Here is a 24669-nt window from a genome sequence, read left to right as displayed (position 1 = left end):
GAGCCCAAAACAACAATGCTCCTGAAATGGTACAACAGGTGAGCCATGTTCCCTATTTTGAAAAGCAAACTAAGTCCAATTTATTCAATCCATGGGACAGCAGGGATGGGCAAAATTCCTTTATGCTTTACTTAGGATTGTCCATGAATAGTGGTCCAGTATTTTATATTACATATGGTGCAGAAGAATTGTGTATCACCCAAAATGTGTCAAGATGGTCTTATGGAACACCCCATCTTAACAGTTTTTCACTACCAGGAATTTTATTTACTTTGTATTGGTGGCTAGTGTTGATTTAGAGAAAGTGTTCCTGATGAGACAACTCTTGCCATTGAGTGGAACCACAGAAGAAATGAAGTCATTATAATCTCTATCGCAGTTGAGTTGGGGTATGTAAAATAGCCACAGGGGATAGTTCAAACCCATCTAAGGAGGAGACCATAAATCATGTAAATAATACAATATAAAAATGTTGGGTGTGATCAACACAGCAGCTTCTACAATTTCCTCCAGTGGACAGTGCAACTAAGCTGCCAGGTACATTGCAATATGTCAAAATTAATGAATGAGATGTGAAAAAGTCTGCTTTTCCAGTAAAAGTCCTCAGTAATCCATATAAACCAACTGACAAATTCAACTTGTAAAAATGACAGGGAACAATTCACATGACAAATTAGGTTCCCAATGGGCAAACAACTGATGAGGTGAGCCCCAAAATGCTTCAATGCATGTCACATAACATCAGAGACTGAACCAGGGAGAAAAAATGATAAGAGAAGTCATAAATATGAAATATAGAGAAGATGAATAGGAGAGACAGCCTCATCTCATTCTCTCTCCACTGAAGTTTTGGGCAGAAAACATGTTTGAATACAGCAAAATATGTGTGTGATAATAGAGATTCGTGTGAACCTGAAGTGCAAATGTTGATGCTTGCTAGCTAATAACAGAAGAAATTAAATCTTAGGTGAAAGATAATACAGTAAACATGACTCCAAAGGTTCAAATAGCAGATGAGAAAAAGCATAGAGAAGCACTGTGATATCCTGATTAGGAACCTGGATAACTAAAAAAGATTTCAAAAGACATAACAAAACACAAGACTCAAATTTTCTTCTCTTAGAAGAGTGAAAGATAGCTAATAAAGTAGCCTTATATAGGGAAACAAAACACAGGTGTTAAATCTTTGTCAAATAGCCATGTCAGAAATTGAGAGACACGTGGCACAGCGAGATAAGAAAGGTTAAGTACCACGTCTGAGAGACAACTGATGATAAATAAACCATTTTTATTGATAAACTTCTAAAGAAGAATGTTAAATGGACCATGTTAATGAGATTGTACCTGCAAAAGAATTGAATAGAAGTATAAAGAGATTATAATTTCATTGTACAGGTAACTGGTTAGGCCAAATTTAGATTATTGTGTTTAATCTTGGGCTTCTTAACTTAGGAAGGACATTGAATTCTTTAATAAAAAATTTAGAGAAGGGTTACTAGAATGGTGTCTGGGATGAGGGGATTGTTATATGAGGATAGGTTAAAATTTCTCAAACTGTTTTCTCTTGAAAAATGAAGAGTAGGGGGGAAAATGACTGAGGTATTTAAAATTGTAAAGGTAATTAATAGTGTGAATTTTTTTTTTAATATTTAAAAGTGAGAATAATAGGACTACTGAATATAAATATAAATTTTGGCAGGTTAAAAGAAATCTTCAGCTGAGACAGCTTAATTTGTCTAACAGGGTGGTTGGCCTTTGGAATGGGTTACCTTCAGATATTGTAGAGGCAGTAAATTTGAGTTTAAGAAAAAAATTGATAATTATATGAATGAGAAGAGCTAGCATTAAGATTTAAAAAATAACTACATTAATTTAGTTTAAAGAGTGAAGTAGCTAGGAGAGATCAACAGGTCCCATATTGTACCAAAACATTATGTTATGTGTCAGTTTTATAGAAATTCAGAATTATCAGACTGTAGTGTTGAAATACACAAAAGAGGATGATGTTAGTACCATTCAACAAACACTCTACTATTGTACGAAAACACAAGATAAATTTTGTTGGTAAGCAATAATTAATCTCTGAAAGTAAATAGAATCTTCAGTGTTCATGGTATTAATCACACACTTTTGTGTGAAAAAAAAAATTTGAGGGAATGAAAAGTTTAAAAGTTTGGTACAAAGTGACAATACAAAATGAATTCTCTATTTTATGCTAAGATCTACTCATGAAATACTACAAAAGTAGTCACAGGAATGAATAATGAAGATTACTATAAGATGACAAATTATACAAATTTAGATAGAGAATAATAATATTTTAATCATTATTTATGCAAATAGTCAGAATTAACTTTACAGATATAGTGTTCTCAATGAAATCAGTAATAGAATTCACACACAGAACAATTGTTAAGTTTACTATAAAATATCTTAAATGTTAAAAAATTTGTTTAAAACTCAAGACACACATACTTTATAAATTCACAGAGAAAATACTTTCAATAATTAAATAGTAAAGATATTAGCAAAATACACCCGAAATAACTAATTATTCAATTGTATCTACAACAGTCTAAAAATGGAATCAGCCTTAATTTTAAGCAAAATTGTAACAGTTACACAGAAAAAAGTCCATATCTAATGTTTTGACATTTCTATGCAGGCTTTTACAAATATCAAGAAGCACAGACTGATTCAAAATAAAAGTGTTAAACCCTCACGTTCACAAAATGGTTTCTTGTCACTCCACAATCCATCTGCCTGACACGTCTGTGTTCGTTCTCCAACCAGCCGATAACCTGGATTACAGTTATACTGAACAGTATCCTGATAGAGATAATGTCGACCACTTACATACCCATTACTCAAATAACCAGGAAACCCACACTTCACTCCTGAAAATTGAAAGAAATTAGGTGATGAGAGCAAGCAATTAACATTGTTAAGAAACAAGAAACCCACTTGAAACAAAAATGTATCTCAAAATGGCTGGTATGGGTATTAACAATTTCACTATTAAAGCAGAGAACAACGTTTCAGGCTTTCATTCTGAGATACAAGCAATAAACTTTCTTTATCTAGCACAAAATTTACTAAAATAGAACAAAGAATAAGATCTTAACTGAATGATATCAATAATAAAAAATATATTCTTTTACATTTATCATTTATAATAATATCTTCTAGTCATCTTGTAACTAGATTTTTCTTAACACTCCTACGATAAGACGTTTCTAGTCCTGATTTCTCCAAGCCCGTTCCCCTGGCTGTGGTTTCGTTAGATAGTAGATAGGGACAGTGGGAATCTCGTTAATCCATTCATTAATGGATTTAAATGGCAATTTCATTTAAATACAAAAATATTAGCCTAATATTAATAACCTTTCAAGTTGCTCTGGGGCCTATTAGGCCCCAATTTTCGTAGGAGTGTTAATAAATAGATTCAAACAAAATGTGACTTTTTCTATTTGATTATTTTTGAAAATCATGTAATTCAATTCTTAATAAGTTGTTTTTGCTCTTCTCAATATCACAAACACATTAAGATAAAAAACTGCAGCATGCAAAGACTACACATCTCACTTTTCCTTAGTATATAAATTATATCTATGAAATTCAAAACAACTTAATATTTATAATATACAGATACATATGATCAAGATCAAATGCTAAAATAAGCCCTGTAGCAGAATCTAGTAATGGAGTTTATCTCAGGTTTCATTGTATAATGTACAATGCAATAGCCTCTACCTGATAATTCTTCTCTCCCAAAAATAAAGTGTTTACTTTATGCTTCATCCTCACACCAAGTTTTATATCTTTAATTCTACCTAAAACAGCTCACTGCACTCATTTTTGCACACATATCTGTGTCAGCAAATCCAAAGTTACAGAGATTAGAAACTGCATACCAGATTTATCCTTGTATTACCTCAGCCTATTATTTTACCTTGTGATCATATCATTATCCTTCATGTATATTACAAGGTGTAAAATTTAATCTAAAATGTTATTTTGTTTGGTAGTTAAATCCATCAAAAACTACATTTTATAGGCTTAACTAATAAACCTCTACTTAAACATCCAAAACTAGTAATAACGTTTTGAGGCATATTGTACAGTAAAAAAGCAATCAGAGTAAGTAAATGTTAACACATTAAGATTAATACTATAGTCCTACAGTCCTAGATATTGATTAAAACATTTTTTATATTAATTTATATATACATTTTGCCTAATTGGTATTTTTAGTTTAAACATAACATTTAAATCTTACTATTACACAGGTTAAGTTTGACATTCATGCTGACTTTACTACTTTAAACTGCCTTTCATTAAAATATGATGGTGTAAATTCTATAACAGCACTTGATTCACTGGTGTTGACAGTCAATTATGATGCTCAACATAAAATTCCAATTCATCCCAAAAAGGCATGACTAGATCGAAATACAATGATAAAGCTGGTCAAAGAAGATGAATAAAAAGAAATTCAAGAATGAAAATTATATTATTATTATCACAAAGAACCTTTTCCCATAAGATTAGAAATGTACCAATAACTTTAGTGTAAATAAACACAAACTATCAGATAATTTAAACAAGATTAATTCCTATATTACTGTAATGAGAAGCCTTTTCTTATCAGATTAGAAAAGAAGCATTGTGAGGTTGAGGTGATAAGCGACAATCTTCAAGTACTCTCTGAATATTATAATCTTTTCTAAAGGGAATAAAGGGTATGCCACTGCAAAGAGAACATTTTGTACATTACCACTCTAACAAGAACGTGGAGCACAGCTACTTTCATACTCTGTAATACATCTTTTTGATTGTTCTGCTATAAAAAGAGTATAATAATGGAAAAGGTTTGCAAATGAAATATTAGCTGCAGTTCTAATATAATGGGCAGCCAGTGTACCTTCACTAACACAAAAGCCCATTTCTCAGGAATCAATTAATTCTGCAAGCAATGGTGGCTCGATAACATACGTTTTAAAGTACTCTTAAACTGAAAATATACTCCAGTGGGATAGTGGTAAGTCAATGATCTTATGACACAAAAATTCAGGGTTTGATTCCTTGTGATGAATACAGCAAATAACCCAATAGGTTTCCTCTAAAGCAAAGAAATAACAAATAACCTAAAAACATTTTTACTTAATTTTACAACAGAGTTGCTACTTTACAGTGACATGGAAAATCAGTTCTTTAAACTTTAGATGAAACACCAACATAATAATGAAAATAATGTGAAAGCGTGTTAACTTTTTTTTAAAACAATGCTACATGATAAACTTGGTTCATTTAAAAATTGAAAAATTGTTAAGAAGATTAGAGGCACTTTCTAAAAGCAATGCTGAAAGTTCCACACTGCTCTTAAATCTGCTATTTCCACAATCAAGCATGACCTTATTCTCCATAACATCAGACTTATGAAAGCCAGTGTGAAATCAGTTTTAGACAATACATTTACAGATTAAGTACTGTACATGGATATTTGTTTCCAAAATCATGATTAAGAACACTAAATGCATAAAATTAAATTAATACACAAAGGCAGATTTATACAGTGGCAAAAACTTGTAGAAGTGAATGACAATGGAACTAAGCATATATAAATACAACTGTAGTAGTGGTGAAGTATTGTGGAGATCACAACCACTCTGTATAACCATGTCGATTTACTTTGATAAGTGGATAAAGAGAGAAAACCTAGAGAAAGAGAAGAAAATAAAATAAGAACAAGAATTGAAAAAGCAAGAAAAAAGAGACTGGAAATAGAGAGAGAGAGCAATTAATGGCACAAATTGAAAAAGAAAAGAAAAGACAGGAAATAAAGAGAATAAGAGTACAAACTGAGATTACAAGCTCATCTAACAGACAGACATACAAAAGATAATGGGGTCAGGATCAGCTAACCCAAGCTACCCAAATTTGATAAACAGAAAGATAAAATAGATACTTTTTTGGGGAGATATGAAAGATTCAACCAAAGTGAGAACTAGGACAAGGAAAACAGTGCAGTTATTGCAGCCCACTTCTCACACTTCTGATGAGTTAAAAGTGGACTTTATGAAAAGTTATGAGCCTACCAAGGAAGTGTTTTGATGGAATTTCAGAGAAATTAAATCTGACACTGAAGAAATTGTAGTTCAGTTTATGGCATGCTTATGGTGATACTTTAGAAGGTAAACTGACATGACCAAGTGTGTACATAGTTTAGAAGGACTGGCAAATCCACTAATAAATAAACACTTCATGGACACATGCTCCACAGACATGTCACTTTCCTAACAAAAAGAGCACAGAAAAACTTTAATAAGATGATCTAGCTATGATGCTGTAAAATCAATGATGAGCAAGCAGAATGCTAAGTTATATTCAGTGTATATTTCCATTCATACTCACTCAAAAAATCACTAATTACGTTACAAACAAGTGGTTTCATCATTATCTATATAAATTTAAAAATCAAAATACTTAGTTCAATCAAAATAGGATTCACATTTTATAAACTACTTATAGAGACACATTGACATTGTTTATAAAGAATGAGCATCCCTTGTCATTTTGTTTTTACTTGCTAGATTGTATTTAAACTTCACACAGAAACATATATAAGGTTTAAGTAAAGGTTGGAAATACACATACTGTAACATGCAGGTTCTTCATTTGACCAGTCTCCATACACCATGCATTTTCTAGTTTTTGGTCCTATTAGATCAAATCCTGGTAAACACATGTAGCTTGCAACTGCAGTAGTCTTCACACCACTAACAGAAATCTCTCCATGATCCATGGGATCAGGATGTTTACAACCTTAAAATACACAAGTGTTTAGCATCACAAAACAGAGACTGATGAATAACCTAAATGACGTCATTAAAACAGCACTTGAAACATGTAAATATATGATACTTGGAATAAACGAATATTAGCTTCTGATCAAAGCAAACTAGGGGTGATAAAGTTCAGAACTAAAGATGTATGCCTAGTAATGAGCACAGTTTATTCAATGTATTGTTTGAATGATATTACATATTAATGAACAAAATGTCTGTTCATCAGTTGGATAATCCTACTGTTAATCATATTTTCATGCACAAAAAGAACTATAAAAAAACACAAAACAAATTTAAATTGACTGATTGACTTAAGATCAGTAGTACTGTTTCTAACACAAAACAACAAAAATAAAATGAAAGTGCCTAAATACACACAGTATTTTCACTATAATATTTGATTTAGATACACTTTCATCTGAGTTATTAAAACCCAGCTCAGTACAACTGTAAATTTATTCAACAATAACCATTAGGATTAATTAATTCAATTATGTCAGTATCCTATGTCACTATCGCAAAGATATTACATCATATGCTTTCACAGTAACATCAAAATATTTTTTTATTATTATTTTCTTCTGCATTGCATTTTTGGAACATTTTATTTTCATTCTAATATTTTATTATTACTTACTTGTGAAGAGAGAGTGTAGGATTTTCAAAGTTTATAGGAGCTGATGGTTAAACACTTAACAGATAAACAAGTTCAATACTGATATTACTTGGAAAAAAAAAATTGAGTATATAAAAGCATTACACTAGAAAATTAAATGAGTCTGCACATGGCAGCTAAAGTATTTTTGCTTTCAAGAGTTGGTTGGTTGGTTGGCATTTTATGGCACAAAACAACTAGGCTATCTGCACCAAATAACCAGTAAAAAAATTAAAATAGAAATAAAATCATTAAAATTTGTAAAAAAAAATTAAAACAAAACAAAGTCCAATTTTTGAATTAAAAACTAAAAACATTTGTAAGGTGGATAGTGTCACCATTGCCAATGACACTGTCCAGCATCAGGGGTAAACCTTGGGACAAAACATATCTAAAATGGTGCTGTTGTTGAGAATCATAATGAGAGCAAAACAGTAAAATGTAGACTATTGTGATCTGAGCATAAAACACAGACCACACATTGGTGTATCAGTCCCAGATAACAGATAACGATGAGTTAAACTGTGACCAATGTGTAATCTAGTTAGGGCAACTTATTCTTTCCGAACTTTACGGATACAAGATTTCCAAGTCAATTGCTCACTCGAAGTCGACTGCTGACTGGTGAAGCGCCAAGCCTTGAATACAGAACCACATTCTAAGTATGGAAAAGGCACAGCAATGATAGCGCCAGAGTAAACAGACTTAGCTGCAGTGTCAGCAAGCTCATTCCTGTGAATATCAACATGCCCTGGTATCCAGAAGAACTGAATAGAAGTAGATATTAATGACAAATGGGCCAAAGTCTTGATGAAAAAGATGGAGAATGAAGCAGAGGTGCTAGATAATTGGAAAAAGCTTTCACTGAAGGTATGGACAGAATTATACTATTCACTGACCTTCTGAATCTTGTTCCATATGACTTTGAAATTGGTGGTAGAAGAGATGCTGGTTGTAAATTTAATCCAAGATTCCTTCTGACTTTGACATCTTACCTGCTGAGCATGTACACAGACTTACTGAAAAGCAATGAAGTTCAAAAGTGTGGCATATCTATGAAAGGTATCCCAGGCCCGTTTGTGAGCTTTCTGTGCCATGTGACAGACAGAATTCCACCATGTATGAAGATACAGTAGAAAACGTGTTGAGGTTTTAGGAATACACTGAGCAGCTACATGGATAATATAGTCAGTCACTGCTGCCATGCATTCATCTATCAACGGCTTACAGACAACACCAGGATCGAGTTCCAGGAAAACAGTGAAAGAGGGTCAGTTGGTTTGGTCCAGCTTCCACCAGAGCACACAAAATGGGTGGCACTGACCACAACCAGTCTCTCTCACAATGATAGGGAAATGATCTCTGCCCCCTGGGTTAGTGTCAACTCTCCATGAAAAGTGGGGGAATAGTGAAGTGGAGCAAACCAAGAGATCAATAGCAGTAAAAAACTGACTAGGTGCATGAAAATAAGTATAAGAACCAGTATTAAAGAGAAAAAGGTTGTTATTTGAGAGCATACACTCTTCAGAGTGACCCCTCCCATCAACATCAGCACTTCCCCAGAGAAGATTATGCCCATTAAAGTCCCCAGGATTAAAAAGGGAGACAAGAGAACTTTCCAATGAGAGCATTAAGGTCTGATTGATCATAGGTCTCTGCAAGAGACAGGTAGGGAGAATAAACAGTAATGGTATGACCCATAGAAACATGGATGGCTAAGGCCTCCAAGGGTGTGTCAAATGGCTCTTCCATCACACAACCTGTCATTTCTGTACAAAGAAAATTACCGAAAGGTGACTGTATCAGCAGGTTTCAGAAATGTTTCCTGTAAGGAAAGACACACAGGATGGTAAGAATCAATTAGTGCTTTGATGTCATCCAGGTTAGAATGTAATCCTCGACAGTTCCACTGTATCAAAGTGGCCATTTTTACTTATGCATAGGTGAATTCAGTGGAAAGCCTTTTTTTTTATGTCCATGGAGATTGACAGACGTCCTTTGAATAAAGAAAATGTAATTGGAAGAAGATACCAGTGACTGAGGGTGTGAACGAATGATCATTTTACATTTCAGAGCCAGAAAAGAAGATGGACCTGAGAAAACACCCAAATTCGGAAACAAAGGAAGTAGGCCAGAGATCTACTGGAAGGAATGGTAGGGACAGAAATGGGTGTTGTTGCTGATTCCTCAACTTTCTTAACCTTGGACAGCAAAAGACTTTTCACATGGTTTGAGAACAATTCTTTCAGAGACATGGAGAGATCCTTCTGCACTCCCACTGTAACAGTGGAATGAAGTACAGCAGCATACACCCAAGACTGAATGTCACACTCATAAGCATCATGGTCCTTGCCACCACAATGAGCACACATCAAGGAACCATGACATGATGTCTTTGAGTGACTGAACTACTGACACTGGAAACATCTGAAAGTGTTTGGAATATACGGCCATACCTTTCAATTTAAATAACCTGCCTTGATGGTGACAGATGGATATGGTGATGTAAATGTTAAAATTAGGATATTGGTTGGCATCATAATTCCATTTTTGTGAGTGTAGATACGCCTCACCACAGAAACTCCTTGGGTGTAAAAACCAGTGAGGATCTCTGACTTGGGGATGGGATGGATGTTCTTCAAATCTCTCTCAATAATAATTCCTTGTGACAAATTAAGAGTAGCATGTGGAGTAACCTCAACGGGTACATCCCCAATGGCCTTCGAATCAAGAGTTCACTGTGTTAGAAGCAGATGTTTTCACCAATATGTCACTGGAATGAAGTTTTTTGACAAACTTAGAAGAGCCAGCATGCCCCTCTAGTCCCTCCTGAATAAAAAAGGGAGACATTTGTCCTAAAAGATTTGTCGTGAAAAAGAATGTTGTATCAGAAAATGAGGTACAGGTTTTGAATAGGTTGAAGATTGCTATTCAAATTCTTCAAGACATGGTCATTTGCCTATTATCTGTTTTTAACTATTTTATTTTGATTTTTATTTGGGTGATCCATAATAAAGAAAGAATGTTTCGGGGCCCACTGGACACCACCCACCATGGAGCCCTACGAGAGGATGCACTACAATGCCCAACAAGGGCATTGTAGCAGGGTTTCGTGAGCACTATGCCCAAACATCAGCATCAGACACAATGTCCACAACACTCGCTGAGAACATTCAACACTGGTACTTCGTTGACCCTAGCTCAAGTGGACTAGCTGACTGACCCTGGGGAGGTAATCTCAAGGCTTCCCATCTACAGGAATTCAAGGTCAAAGTGGTGTGTTAGGGTTCAACCCTAAACCACCCCTTCACAGGTTTCCACACATTTCCAGAGGAGGTAAATTGATAGAACAAAGCCTTCTCTGGGACATCCCCTTGTCACATACAGGAATCCACACCAAGGAACTTTCACAAGAAAGTTAATCAATTCTTAGAACATTTATATTCTATTAAAAGTTGTAGTCCTTAACAAACTAAAATTTCAAGCTAAATTTTCACTTATAATATTTCAACTGGTAGAACTAAAAATAATCAATTTCTGCAAAGCAGCAGAACCACTAAAAAAGTGTAAAACATTTTCAGAACAAAAGTATGCTAATTTAGTTACTGACAATTTTAAAATACTTAAACCAAAAAGACACCAATTACATTAGTGTTGAACCCTTTTTTATACTTAAGTTTTTATGTGGATTGAATGTGTGTTTTTCAAGTAATATCTGTTTATGTATCTTTTAAAAATATGAATTTTTAAATACAGTGTTTAATTGATGCAAATATCTATTTTCTTTTCAACAAAATGTTTAATGAAGAAATTTTTAAATACAAAATCAGGAAGAGAACAAGTTAATTTAGAAACATTATACAAAAGAACACTAACTAAGAATAATTAACACTTTAGTATGCACAACGTTGGCTAGTATACTTTGGTATATCTTAACTTGAAGAGCATGAAATTCATGGACATGCTGGCACAAAATAATGTAATATCATATCACTCATGCTAATTATAACTGATGAACACAACACTGAAAAAAAATGACAAGCCAACAGTATAAAAAATATTATATTTAATATCCATTTCAATTAAATTTTATGGATATTAAAGCAATTATGTTTGGCTTTGTTTAAACAAAAGTTTTTATCCTATTATCCTGTAATTTTTAGCTTTTAATAGTTCATGTTGTTATATTTTAGTACTACTCATCCAAGGAGTAAAATTAGCCTTTTAGACATGAGCTAGAGATGTACAGTTTACTGCTCTATAAAAATTTGAATTTGAGGTCTTGAACTGTCACTATTGATTTTATAGAAGTTAGCATTTTCCTAAACTGAAAATGTACTTTCAATACTGCTTAGCCCTGCTGACATTGTAGCTATGTCTTGATCTCCAAGGTTTCCACTCTTTGCCCATCTAATCATTGAGAGTGCTTACTCCCAGTCTTTTATACTCCACTCAAATGCCTCAGACAAATTCTAATTTGCAAATTGCTCCACTAGCTTCAATGTATCCTCTATCTGAGTACTATATACAAGCACTTTATCCCAATAATATAATCAATTTTTTGAGACATAAACCAGCTTTTAATGAGGCAAGGCAGGAGGAGTGTCAGTGGAAGTAAATATTATCGAAAATACATTTCCAGTTTTGGAAAATGTTATGTTACAAAACATACTTACTATCCACTGACACTATAGCTAGAATCCTACATTAAGAAGATGAAGGACACAGTGCAGTATGATCCATACAGAAAGTGTCTGCATAGAACAGGAGTGTACAAAGTAAAAAATACTACAATAGTGGGGGAATTGTACTACATCTATAACAGGTGTGCTCTTCACCTGGTATTTAGTTCCTATATCGAAGATGAAAAAGAATATGAGTAATTGTCAGTATAGGCCAGCCCCAACCAGATAGCCTCAGAATGACAGGTTCATATATGCCATGCTCAACAAAAAGAACAGAACTCATTCAGTCTGGACTTATGAACATTCATCCTCATTCCCCAACAAAGTGGACAAGGAGTATCTTGCTTGCCCCTAGAATTATGGAGAAGATGTGGAGCCTGTGCTCAACCAAGGACCTAGAATGTGGCCACTATGTGTACAGAATTAAGAAATAATGGGTCTCCTTCCATGAGTAATATAGTAAATCATCATTGATCAAAGAGAAGGGTTAGAAACTCTCTAACCAGGAACTCTATTAGAAGATCTCCCCAACTTCACCCTCTTTTACAAGAGTGGATGAACACACTATAACACTATGAAGGAAAAAACTCTACCAGCCACCTCAGTAACTGGAAGCTAGGTGTGATAAGGACTTCCAAGCTCCATTAGTACAGTCAGGGGGGGATGCATCGAGGAAAGTACTGAGGAACAGTGCTTTTGAAACTGTGCAATAGGTAAACAAAGTATCCTACAATTATAAAAGCAAACTGATCCCATGAGTGAATGGCAGTATATAATAAGATAATACTATCCAGTAGGCACCTATATGATCTTATGAAACATCCCATTTTAACAGAGCCTGTTGCGTGTAATAATTATAGCGAAAGTTGTTGCTAGTGTGAAAATGAGAAAAAAAAGCATACCTGCCAGGGTAACACTCACCAGAGAATGAAACTGAGTCAAAAATAAAGGGAACCTGAAAATAAAAGAGTATATGATTGAGGAAAATACCCATCTGTCAAAAACTCTCAGAAGAAGATTGTGTGACATTATGTGAATAATGAAATAGAAAAGTATTAAAAGTAGTCCACATACCAGCCCACACAATGTCTTCCTGAGGGCAATTCAACTGGGCAGTTAATAACATACATATATGATGAATCTGGTGAAATGTGAATGCAAAAGATTCCTCTCCTGGAAAGATAATTCATTATAGGCCATGTGAATCAATTTATGAAATAATGGAAAATAGAGGATCCCAATGAATGGGCAGTCAGTTTCTAGTACCTCAAAATGGGTTATTACGAGTCACATAACACTTGAGATCCCTGACAGAAGATAACAAACAACTGACATCAGAGTGGTCATAAAGGTGAGAATTGGCTTACAACTGGATTGGTGAGAAGGATCTTTCCCCTGGCTGCCAGAGCCTTGCAAAGAAAAGACCTATCAGGGTAAAGCAAGATAAATGTGAAATGATAAAGAATCCTACGCTTATGAATTACAAACAATTGCAATCAACTATGTACACAAGCCAACAAGAACAAAACGTACAATTTAAGAGAAAGGTGAAACAAGAACGTGAAGCTAATGGCTCAAAAAATGGATGAACCAAAACTTTTAAAACAACTGTAGAATCCCAATTTGGTGATTTAAAAGATTGTTTGAGGCATAGAATACAAAAGGATTTTAGTAGACCTAATATAACTGGGGGTTTCAAATCCTTTCGATATTTAAAAAACCAAAAAATAGTGGAAAGAATGTTTTATATAAAGCCACCATAGATGAAACAAGACCCTTCTCAAATACCCAAGTTAGAAAATGGAATATGATTGCAACTTTTGGATGAAGAAAGTTTTAACTTCCTTTGAACACATCAATGATGACCAATATTCCATTTCCATTGAAAAATGATCATAGTTGGCCTATGGAGAAATTTAGTTAAGTACAGAGAAACCTTGAAAAGTAAACCTTAGGTTGGGTAAAAGCCTGTATAACTTCTAAGCATGGAGATTGAGTTTCCAAACATCTGGGGAGAGAATGTCTGATCGCAGTTGTCTCAACAGAAACTTCCAATGTGGAAGAGGTAAAGGTGGACATTCCTGCCAATACTGAAGAAGCAGAACCATGTTTAAGCAGGCCAATAAGATACAACCAAGAGAACTTGAAAGGAAGTAAAATGAACCACAGTTGGAACCTAAGGCAACAGCTGAAATGGAAGAAAGGCATACAGAAGAAAACCTGTCCAATCCTGACTAAATACATTTACTTCCAATGCTTGAGGATGAAGTATTAGAGACTAAAATGACTGCAGTTGAGAATAACAGTGAGTTGCAAAGTTGCACCCAAACTGAGAGCAATTCTGTCAAAAGAGCCTAGATGGGTCAAGACAAGTAATTTACTATTGAATTCATCACTCCTGGAACATGACATGCCAAGCAACTGATATGATTGGAATGAACCCAGTAGAAGATATCCAAGGTACAAAAACAAGGGTCTCAAGAATGTGTGCCTGCTTGATGAAAAACAAGAAACAACCACAAATTGTTGGAATGTGCCACAACAATTTTCCTCTTCAAAAGATACAGACCTGGAACCATTGCCCTAATGTATTGTAAAAAATTTGAGTATGTTGATATGGAGGGTAGACTTGTTTTCTGTCCAAGTACCCTGGAACCCCTGACCTTGAAGATAAACTCCCCATCTCTTAAGAGATGTGTCTGTGAACAGATGGATCACAGGATGAGGTGGAAGAATGGATATTCCAATAGTAATGTTGCTTCAATCCAACCACCGTTCACAATCAATTATGTTGCTGTGTATTGAGACAGGATGATCCAAAATATCAAAACACATGATCCATTGGTCTTGCAGTGACTAATAAAATGATCTCATCATATGTGCTCTTCCCAAAGGAATGAGAGGTTCAAGGAATGCTCACATCCCCAAAAGAAAGAACCATTTGCACAGTAGGAGAAGGAGACAGAAGCAAAAGCCTAATGGCATTTTCCAATAACTTTAAATGCGAGAGGGGTTTTTTAGCACAACTTAAGTGACAATTGAAAATATACCCAAATGGATAAGATATTGCATCAGTGACAAAATAGATATCTCCAATCTGATAAAAAAGCCTGTTTTGTAGCTTCTGAAAGGAGAAATTGAGAGTTGTTTTGATAATTTACATTATGGTGCCAGAAGGAACCAGTTGTCCATATAATGATTGTGTGCACAGGCCCAAGGAATGCAGGTAATGAGAAAAATCTTGAACAACTATGCAGAAGACAAGGTGGCTATACGAGACTGGAAGGAAGAGACCAAAACTACTGCACCTAACCCTTGTGCACAAACCTGTGAAACTTCAGAAAAGATTCTGCTACTGGAATATGGAGATAAATGTCAGCAACATTGAACTTGGTCATTTAAAGCCTTAGTGCAAGTATCACCATAAGGTGAGAAAAAATTCCTTTATGAAGTGAGAAGGATCTAAAAATTGGTTGAGTCAAGATAAAATGATAACAAAACGTTAGTGTCCTGTCTTCTTTGGTATCATAAATAAATAGGAATAAAACTCCAGAAGAATGGGATAAACCCTCTCTACTATTTTTTACAGTAACAACTCTATTATGGCCTAGGAACAGGGATCTATTTGCCATGGGCATGTTGAAGATGAAAAGGAAACAGATTGAGCATAAACTGGTAGAGGTAAACTGAATGACCAACCCTAAAGCCAGAACTTGGTATACCCATGAATCCTTAGTGAAAGAGCTTTAAACGTCTAGGAAGTAATATAATCAGGCTCCCCTGCTACCACTATAGTCACCTTTGTTATTATCATCTGTCTGTCTGAGGCAAAAATCCTATTATGGAAACATAAACACCAGAGAATCTAAGGAGGAGATTGGGAAAACTGCAGGCTAAAATTTCTAAATTAAACCAATAAGATAAGAAGCCAAGGAAAATAAAGAATAATGTAAGCATGCAGTATAAATGCAGGATTCTAACATATCTGAAACTCCAGAAATAATTTGGGATGGAGTATAGGAGATTTCTGTAACTCCCCAAGGACAGAAGAAGGTAAACAAACCTTTTCTAACAAAGTGGCTTTGCCCAATAAATCCAAACAATAGACCATACAGTGAGAGAAGGAAGAATATGATAAAACTGTAATCTGTTTAAAGTGATTACAAGTTCAAATCTTGATCTCTACAGGTCTAAACAAGAGTCCATCCATTAACAATCTAAATAGGCCTCCTCTTGGTGATAGTAAGTCAAAGTGTGTCAATCCAGTAAATGTGGAGGACGAGACACAGATATCCCATCACTTAACTGAGTGGTAATTCTTCCAGCAATATCTGGAGAATGAAGAAACCAAATAGTCACTTACCATCCTTTCAACTAACAAACAAGTAGAGTCAAATGCAATAGGAGACCCCAAAACCTCTAGTAATCAAGTGAAGGAAAGAGGCTGGAAGTGGCTGCTCAAAATGATCCTCTTTTGAGGCTGACCTATTAAAAGAAGAAGCCAAATAAAGTGATTCTAAATTCTCACCAGTCATTCCTGGGTCATTTGCAAAGGTTGCCTCACAATCCCTCAGAAAGACACCTTTGGTCCCAGCTTTGTCTCCATCTCACTACAGATAATATCATAGACAGCCTCAACTGAGAGTGACCCCTCTCCTGGCTGTTGACAAACACCAAATAAAAGAGATGGAAGAGAAGAGGTCTCATTGCCTCTGTGGTAGATACATTAATTTGGGACTTTATACTCATCAGTAAGTTTTTTTAAATGTATTATTATAAACAAAAGATAACTGTAGAAATGCTGACCACATTAATATTCGCAATCTAAGTAAGCATAATGTATCTCAAAACGGATGGTATGGGTATTAACACTTTTTTAAGCAGAGAACAACATTTCCACCTTCCTAGGTCACCTTCAGGTTAACAAAAAGTTTGCAATGACCATTGCCGGACACATCTTAAGGATGAGAATATAAACGAGTATGGGATTGTAGGGGGCGTTGCAGTTGGATGTCAGGCTATTAATTAGTATAGGTATAAAGGTGTTCCTTTATACTGTTTTAATTTTGGTTTTTAGTTGTTGTATAAGTAGGGCTTCTTTGATTCTGCTTTTGTTTATAATTGTTTCCCTACTTAATATCTGAGAGTTTTCTATGGTTATTTGTGTTTATTTGAGTTGCAGTGTTCAAAAACCAGTGAAGGTGTTTTTTTACGTTCTGTGAATCTAGTTTCCTTTTTCTGCTTGTTTCTCCAATATAAATATCATGGCAGTTGTTGCATTGTATTTTATAAATTATGCTGGTGTTATGTTTGTCAGTGCAGTTTATACAAAGTATGGACTTTAATTTTGTACTTCGTTTTTGAATAAATTTGGTGTTTACTGGAATGTTTTGTTATAAGTGTTTTCCAGTGTTATGTTGGGAACATATGTATGCAGCAGTATAACTTTTTGTAGTTTGTTGTATCTTGGGATTTATTGTTGTTTGCTTCATGTTGGTCTAGTTGTGTGCGTATAATTTTTTCCACAGTGTTTTGAGGAAATTTGTTGATATTGATGAAGTGTTGTTTTATTTTGTTGATTTCATCATTAATTTTATCAGGTGAGTATAGTTTTGTGGTTGTGTTTAGTTGGTTTCTTAATATGTTGAGTTTTTGTTTTGTTTCACGTGCTGAGTCCCAGGAAATGTATAATCCAGTATGAGTGTTTTTTCTGTGGATTTCTGTTTTGAATTGAGTATCATTTCCAGTGACCTTGAGGTTAAGAAATGCTATTTGGTTAATTTTTATGTTCATATGTGAACTTAATGTTGGGGTGTATCGAGTTAACGTGATTGTAAAAACTAAGTGTGCATTCTGTAAACGTGAATCCAGTAATTATATCATCAACACATCTGTACCAGTATAGTGGTGGGTGTAAGGCTGAACTGATCGCTTGAAATTCAATCTGTGTCATAAAAATGTTGACTAGAGCTGGTGAGACAGGATTCCCCATACTTAGACCATTTATTTGTAGGTAGTTTTAGTTATTAAACATAAAGTTAGTTTTGGTGGTAGTGAATTCTATAAGCATTGCTAATTGGTTGCTTGGGATGTATATCAATAGGTTGGGATCTTGGATACAAAGTTCTAAAGCTATCTTGTAGGGTTCAGCAGTTGGAACTTCTGTGAAGTGGGAGATTACATCAAAACTGGCTATTAAGGCTTTATGATTTAGTTGACAGAATGGATTTAAAGTTAAGAATCTTTTAAATCTATTTTCAATCAACTAAATCATAAAACCCTTGTTAACCTGAAGATAACCTAGGAAGGTTGAAACATTGTTCTCTGCTTATCAATAAAAGTGTTAATACCCATAACAGCCATTCTGAAATACATTTTTATTTCAATTGGGTTTCTCATCATCAAGAAACAAGCACAATATTCCTGTAGATAGAAACCCATGCTGAATGCTTTGTTGAGAAAAAAAGGTTACATTATTGGGATAAAGTACTTTCATACAGTACCTAGATAGAAGACATTGAAGTTGGTGGAGAAATTTTCAAACTAGAATTTGCCTAAAGCATTTGATTCAAGTAAAAAAGACTGGGAGAATGTGTTCTCAATGCTTAGATGAGAAAAGAGTGGAAACCCTGGACATTGAGAAATAGCTATCGTGTCAGCAGATGGTATGTATATTTTGAAACATAAAAATAAACACTAATAATGAAATCACTACTTACCTTGACAAAAGTTGGAATCCTGAAGTTTAACCGTCCCTTTCAGACCACCCAAAAAGTCTGGCCAAGCTCGCACATTCCCTTTATAATTGTCACAACGTGACATAATTGTGGACAATTCTGACACAGTTAAAGTATAGTTCCAGATATTTAACTGTGTTATTGTACCAATAAAAGACTCAGGAGTGCTAAATCCTGCTCCTCGTCTGTCCTGTTCTTGCCCCAAAATTATTACTCCATCAGCTAATAAGGTTAAGGAAAAAATTCACAAATTAGCCTCTATTATATTAGTATACCAACAGATATGTACACATTAAAGTAATTAAAATCCAAGTCTAATTTCTACTTTCAAACAAACATCTTTTTTTAGTGCATTGTATTTCTGGATGTAGTGTATTACAAGAATAAATGTAATAATAAGTTCCATAAACAAATAATTGTTATATTGTTAAATATGAAAAGCATTTCCTGACTCACATTATCTGATGGAAAACACACTGTTTTAAATTCCATTCAACGTGGCTACAAATATGTGGACTTTATTAAAAACTATTAATAACAATAATAGGAAAACATCACTATTTTTGTTCATTAGCATAAAATTTAAAATATATATTTGCTTCCAAAATGATAAAATGAGTGACATATTATAAACAATTTCATCACCAGGAAGATATGTTCCAGTTGCCAAGTCAATGCCACTGTCAGCAAGTTCTCCATCTTTGTAGATAGCCCAAGCTCCATTTGGAGATGACCAGGTTGTGCATATGTGATGCCACAGGCCATCATTAGCTGTGACATCAGTAACTACTTTATCCATGTTAACATAAAAAACAAATCTGCAAAAATTAATAAAAATAAACAGTCATTTGAACTGAAAAAAAACGACAAAAACTCAGGAACGTTTAAGAGAATACTTCAAGTAAATATATATGCTAAAATTGTGTATGTTGAAATTGATGAAGGAGATTTTACTTCTGAAAATTAACTACAGAAATAAACACAATGCAAACTGGTAACAAATATCTAATGAAAATACTTTTTGATTCTTATGGTATATAGGTACTTTAATGTCAAATAAAAATATAAACTTGTAGTGGAAAATTACAACTCAAATTTTGATAGAATAGAAACTTTCTGCTGCAATATCATTGTTTTCTTTGGTAATTGAGCCACTACAGCCTTTTTCACAAAGAAGACAAAAACAAAGAACCTGTTGGTTTTAAGATATGTATATAAAAGAATAAAGACATAACAGGATATCAGTGTTTTACATTGATTTATTAGGTTTATGTTAAATTTTTGGCTAAAATGTTAACATTTTACTTACACTGAAAATATATTTCCAATAGTTATCTACATACTCTCATATAAAAACTGTCTCAATCTTCTTTATGCTTTATAAGCATTGCTAAATATTTTTGTGCTTAGTGCACCAGGCTATATACCTCATTCAATTTCACACCATTTCTGAACACATACATAGTACATGACTATTTACCAATAGCATTTGTGCCACTTATAATAATGCAGCTAGCTCCTACTGTTATTCCTGTTCAATCCTAACTTTTGAGAATTTGCAGGCTCTAAAATAAAAACATCAGCAGCAAAACGGAAAAAAATTAGAAACGTGTGAAAAGAGATAAGTATCTATTGGAAATACATTTTCAGTGTAAGAAAAAATGTTAACTTTCAATACAGTCTTACCTTCTATAACATGAAGCTAGAATCCAACATTGAAAAGGGGAGCCAGTTTAGTTCACAACATTGAAACCAAGTGTAAAGCAACCTTCCAGAATAAGCAGGTGTGCCCACCAAAGATGAAAAACAAAATACACTCATGGGGTAACACACTACTTCTGGAAAAGATGTGCTCTTCACACTTGAAGTCAAAGATGAATCTGATGGGGCAGAAAATCGGATGTGCAGAAGCGTAATTTGTTCTGAGAGATGCAACCCATAGTAAAATGTAAATCACATGAGCTATGTACATACATAATCTTAACCAGACAGATGAGGTTCCATAACTCATCCTTGGTATTGAGGACCAAATATATAAAAACAAATATATATTAACATAAACACAGTGGTTACAGCATGTTACATTTATACAACAACTTCAACTGTAAGTAAACAGTATGTTATATATCATTCAACTGGAATTACAAAGAGGAAGTTAGCTTTAAGTCAAAACTGAACAAATTCCTAAAACCACTGTAGGAGCAAGAAGCACAACAAACTCAACCCAGTAATACGAGGTCATGGTGTTTCCTCAACTTAAATGTAAGAACATGCATGGTAACATGTAACAAGAAGATAACCTAGGAAGGTTGAAACATTGTTCTCTGCTTATTAACAAAAGTGTTAATAACCATACCAGCTGTTCTGCGATACATGTCAAGCAAATGTTTTCCCACCCAACAAAACACATAAGAAGCTGAGGTTAGTGCAAGTGGTAAGATCTTAAATTGTAACACTCAACTTCTAACTATAAATAAGTGTCAACAATGTAGGTTCTGTTAGGACTAACTCAGAATTGTAAAGTACAAGGAGAAAAATTGGATTCTAGTAACTAGAATGGAGGAAATATAATGAAAGCAAACCTCAGCCTTGTGAACAGGAAAGAAATGAACACGTAGATGATGCAGCGATGAAAACGAGTTAGATCCTACACTAGAGAAAATTAGGATTATAAAACACATTTTAACAATGATGGAAAACAAAAATTATTCAGATAGAACAATAAATATGATGTTACTAGCAGTAATGATTTGTATTGTACAAATTATGTAATTATATTGAACTGACCTCTTTAATATCAAACTGACAAAACATTAAAATTTACCTAAACTACACAGTTAGTTTGGTTTGGTTTGTTTTGAATTTTGCACAAAACTACACGAGAGCTATCTGCACCAGCCATCCAAAACTTAGCAGTGTAAAACCAGAGGGAAGGCAGCTGGTCATCATTACCATCCACCACCAACTCTTGAAATACCAATGAATAGTGGGGTTGACCATCACTACATAATGTACCGTGGCTGAAAGAGCAAGCATGTTTGTGTGACAGGGGTTTGAACTCATGACCCTCAGATTACAAGTGGAGTGCCCTAATCACTTGGCCATCCCATACTAGTCTATAGTAATAATCCTTATCTAACTTATAATAAATTTAAATTAACTTAGCCAACAACTGAACAAAGTCTAGAAAGTATATAGTAATAATAAAGTGTAAATCAATTAAAATTACCTAGAAAACAAAGAAATAAACCACATCTAACTTACAATAAATTGAAATTAATGAAATATATATAAATATCTAACTCATCAAAATTTGAATACTGATGTCATAAAATACTTAATTCTCCCATGTGTAAAGAAGGACAAAGCCACAGAAAGGGCATATAAGCCATGTCTACCACAGATATCTCAAATGAGGTACAAAGTGTAGAAATTTTACTACTAAGCCACTGGGAGATTTGGAAAAAATAGGAAGAAATAAAAAGAAGAACACATCTTCAAAGTGAATGAAGTGGTGGAACTGCAACAGGAAAACAAAAGCTAGCAAAATCACTTTCCTCTCAAATATTCAGGAAAAAAATGAATATGCACTGACACCGAGTAAGTAAGATGTGTGTTTTCTCTCCCTCTGCTTTGCCAGCATGACATTCTTGTTACCCGGACCTGCCATGCCAATCACGCCTCCTGTCCCGCCAGTAATCGTCAACAGTCTACGACCCCACCTTTCACCTCTACAAATAGCTGTGTTTATCACCCAAGCTAAGCCTGGCGCTTCCATAGACCCCTCTAGAGCACGAATCCTTCCCTGAGGAGGTATTCTCCTCCAGCCGTCAACTCCTGCTGACCTTTCATACTTTTGTGAACTGTGGAACACTCAAATTAACATCAAATGCTCTCCGACAAAAAGCCTAACAAGCCTTTTCTATGTTTTCTTGAGAGGAATATACCCTTCCATACACCCAAGTGAGATCAAAAACGCCATCGAAAGCCAGACAAAGTCTGAGATATACTCCATGTATCGCATCTTCTCAAAATCTACCAGACAACCTACTAGCTTCATGAAGATAGTAACCACCACCAAACATGTTGTCGATGCTATTCTACATAATGGTTGTTATTACCATATTTTTCATTTTAGTGTGAACGCCCCCGACATTGCCTAACTAATCCAAGAACACCCAAACAACCAGAGTATGTTTCACAACCAATGGCACCAACTAATACGCCTGTCGACCCTTTGATCCCAAGTGAGATCAAAAATGCCATCGAAAGCCAGACAAAGTCCGAGATATACTCCATGTATCGCATCTTCTCAAAATCTACCAGACAACCCACTAGCTTCATGAAGATAGTAACCACCACCAAACATGTTGTCGATGCTATTCTACATAATGGTTGTTATTACCATATTTTTCATTTTAGTGCTGAACGCCCCCGACATTGCCTAACTAATCCGAGAACACCCAAACAACCAGAGTATGTTTCGCAACCTATGGTATCAACTAATACGCCTGTCGACCGTTCTCAGTTAAACCATACTGAGCCTGAGAAGACAAATAACAAATCTTGCCAGACTACACCTCTCATTCCAAGTTCCACTACCTCTATCCAGATACAAACCACATGACCTGCAACTAAAGATGCTTCAGTTCAAACAGAATCCAAGTCTAGAAACACCAAGTTGTCAAAAACTCAGATTAAGGGAAAACATAAGTCCATCCAGACCACTGTAGAACAGCCAAGCCAAGGAGCATCACCTGAAACTTCATCTGAGATTTTATCTGCATCTCAACATATAAAAAATGTTTCGAACATCAGTGAGGCGCATGTTTCACACAGAACTAGCTAATCCGACAGTGCCACCTTAAACCAAGCTTTGCCTCTCATCGTTTTTGTTTTACATGATTATTAACCCAGACTTTCTTTCCTCACAGCTATTCTTAGGCATGATCTGAGTAGATTATTCGGTGCCAAGGTCGTGAAAGTGGGTTTTCTCGGGGTACTCTCGTTTCCCCCACACCTAATTCTTAAGCATTAAATCTATAGATCTCCGCTTGGGCACTTTGATCCACTGATCCATGCCCAGCCATGAATTGGCCCATTTGTCTATTGTTCATGTTCTATCCAGCCTGCTTCTCGTCGTATCTCCTCATCTCTTTTTGGAGGGGGTTTGCTTTGCCTTCGCTTTGTTGCCTGCCACACTTACCAGACAAGCATTTACAAGAATAAAATCACACCCATCAATTTGTCTACCCTTGTTATTCATTCACTTAATTATTTTTCTAATTTCTACAATGTCCGGGGTTGAAGGAGGACTGTTTAGTCCTCGAGCACCCCAGGAGATTAATGCTTTGCAAGAAACATTAATCTTATACCTAAACACCTGCCGTAATTGTGTGTGTGTGTGTGTGAATATGCACTGACTGTTGACCTGAGTATTCACCTGTAAAGAAAGGTAAATAAGGTGAAATCTCCTTATGAGGCATAGAGTGTGACAGACCAAAATAAGTTTGAAAAGGAAAAGAAATTGCTGGTCAAACATATGAGTCTAACTTCCTGCAAATTAATGCTTGTACGTCCTCAGCAGATAAACTCAAATCTGATTCTTTGGAAGTTGTACTGGCATCATTATCAACTGTAATGGGAATTACAACAGTCAGTACACTGAATTGCAAAGTTATAAAAAGTTATCATACAAGAAACAAATTTAAAAAAAAATATTGTTGAAACAGTTGAATTCAAAC

General features: G+C 34.8%; 1 protein-coding gene across 3 annotated transcripts in view; it reads right to left on the bottom strand.

Moving 5' to 3' along the window:
- LOC143244792 (sushi, von Willebrand factor type A, EGF and pentraxin domain-containing protein 1-like) overlaps positions 1 to 24669 on the bottom strand; it is a 164771-nt gene that overhangs the window by 78011 nt on the left and 62091 nt on the right. For all 3 annotated transcript variants that reach the window (XM_076490120.1, XM_076490119.1, XM_076490121.1), the window contains 4 exons: positions 19571 to 19743; positions 18908 to 19147; positions 6658 to 6825; positions 2724 to 2897 (listed from right to left, as the gene is read on the bottom strand). In XM_076490120.1, coding sequence (XP_076346235.1) covers positions 2724 to 2897; positions 6658 to 6825; positions 18908 to 19147; positions 19571 to 19743 — 755 coding nt within the window. The remainder of the gene's footprint in view (positions 1 to 2723; positions 2898 to 6657; positions 6826 to 18907; positions 19148 to 19570; positions 19744 to 24669) is intronic.

Source organism: Tachypleus tridentatus, chromosome 2 (genome assembly GCF_004210375.1).
Source record: "Tachypleus tridentatus isolate NWPU-2018 chromosome 2, ASM421037v1, whole genome shotgun sequence".
Lineage (NCBI taxonomy): Eukaryota > Metazoa > Arthropoda > Merostomata > Xiphosura > Limulidae > Tachypleus > Tachypleus tridentatus.
Note: the sequence above shows the minus strand (reverse complement) of the source record. Positions and strands in the feature narration are given on the sequence as shown.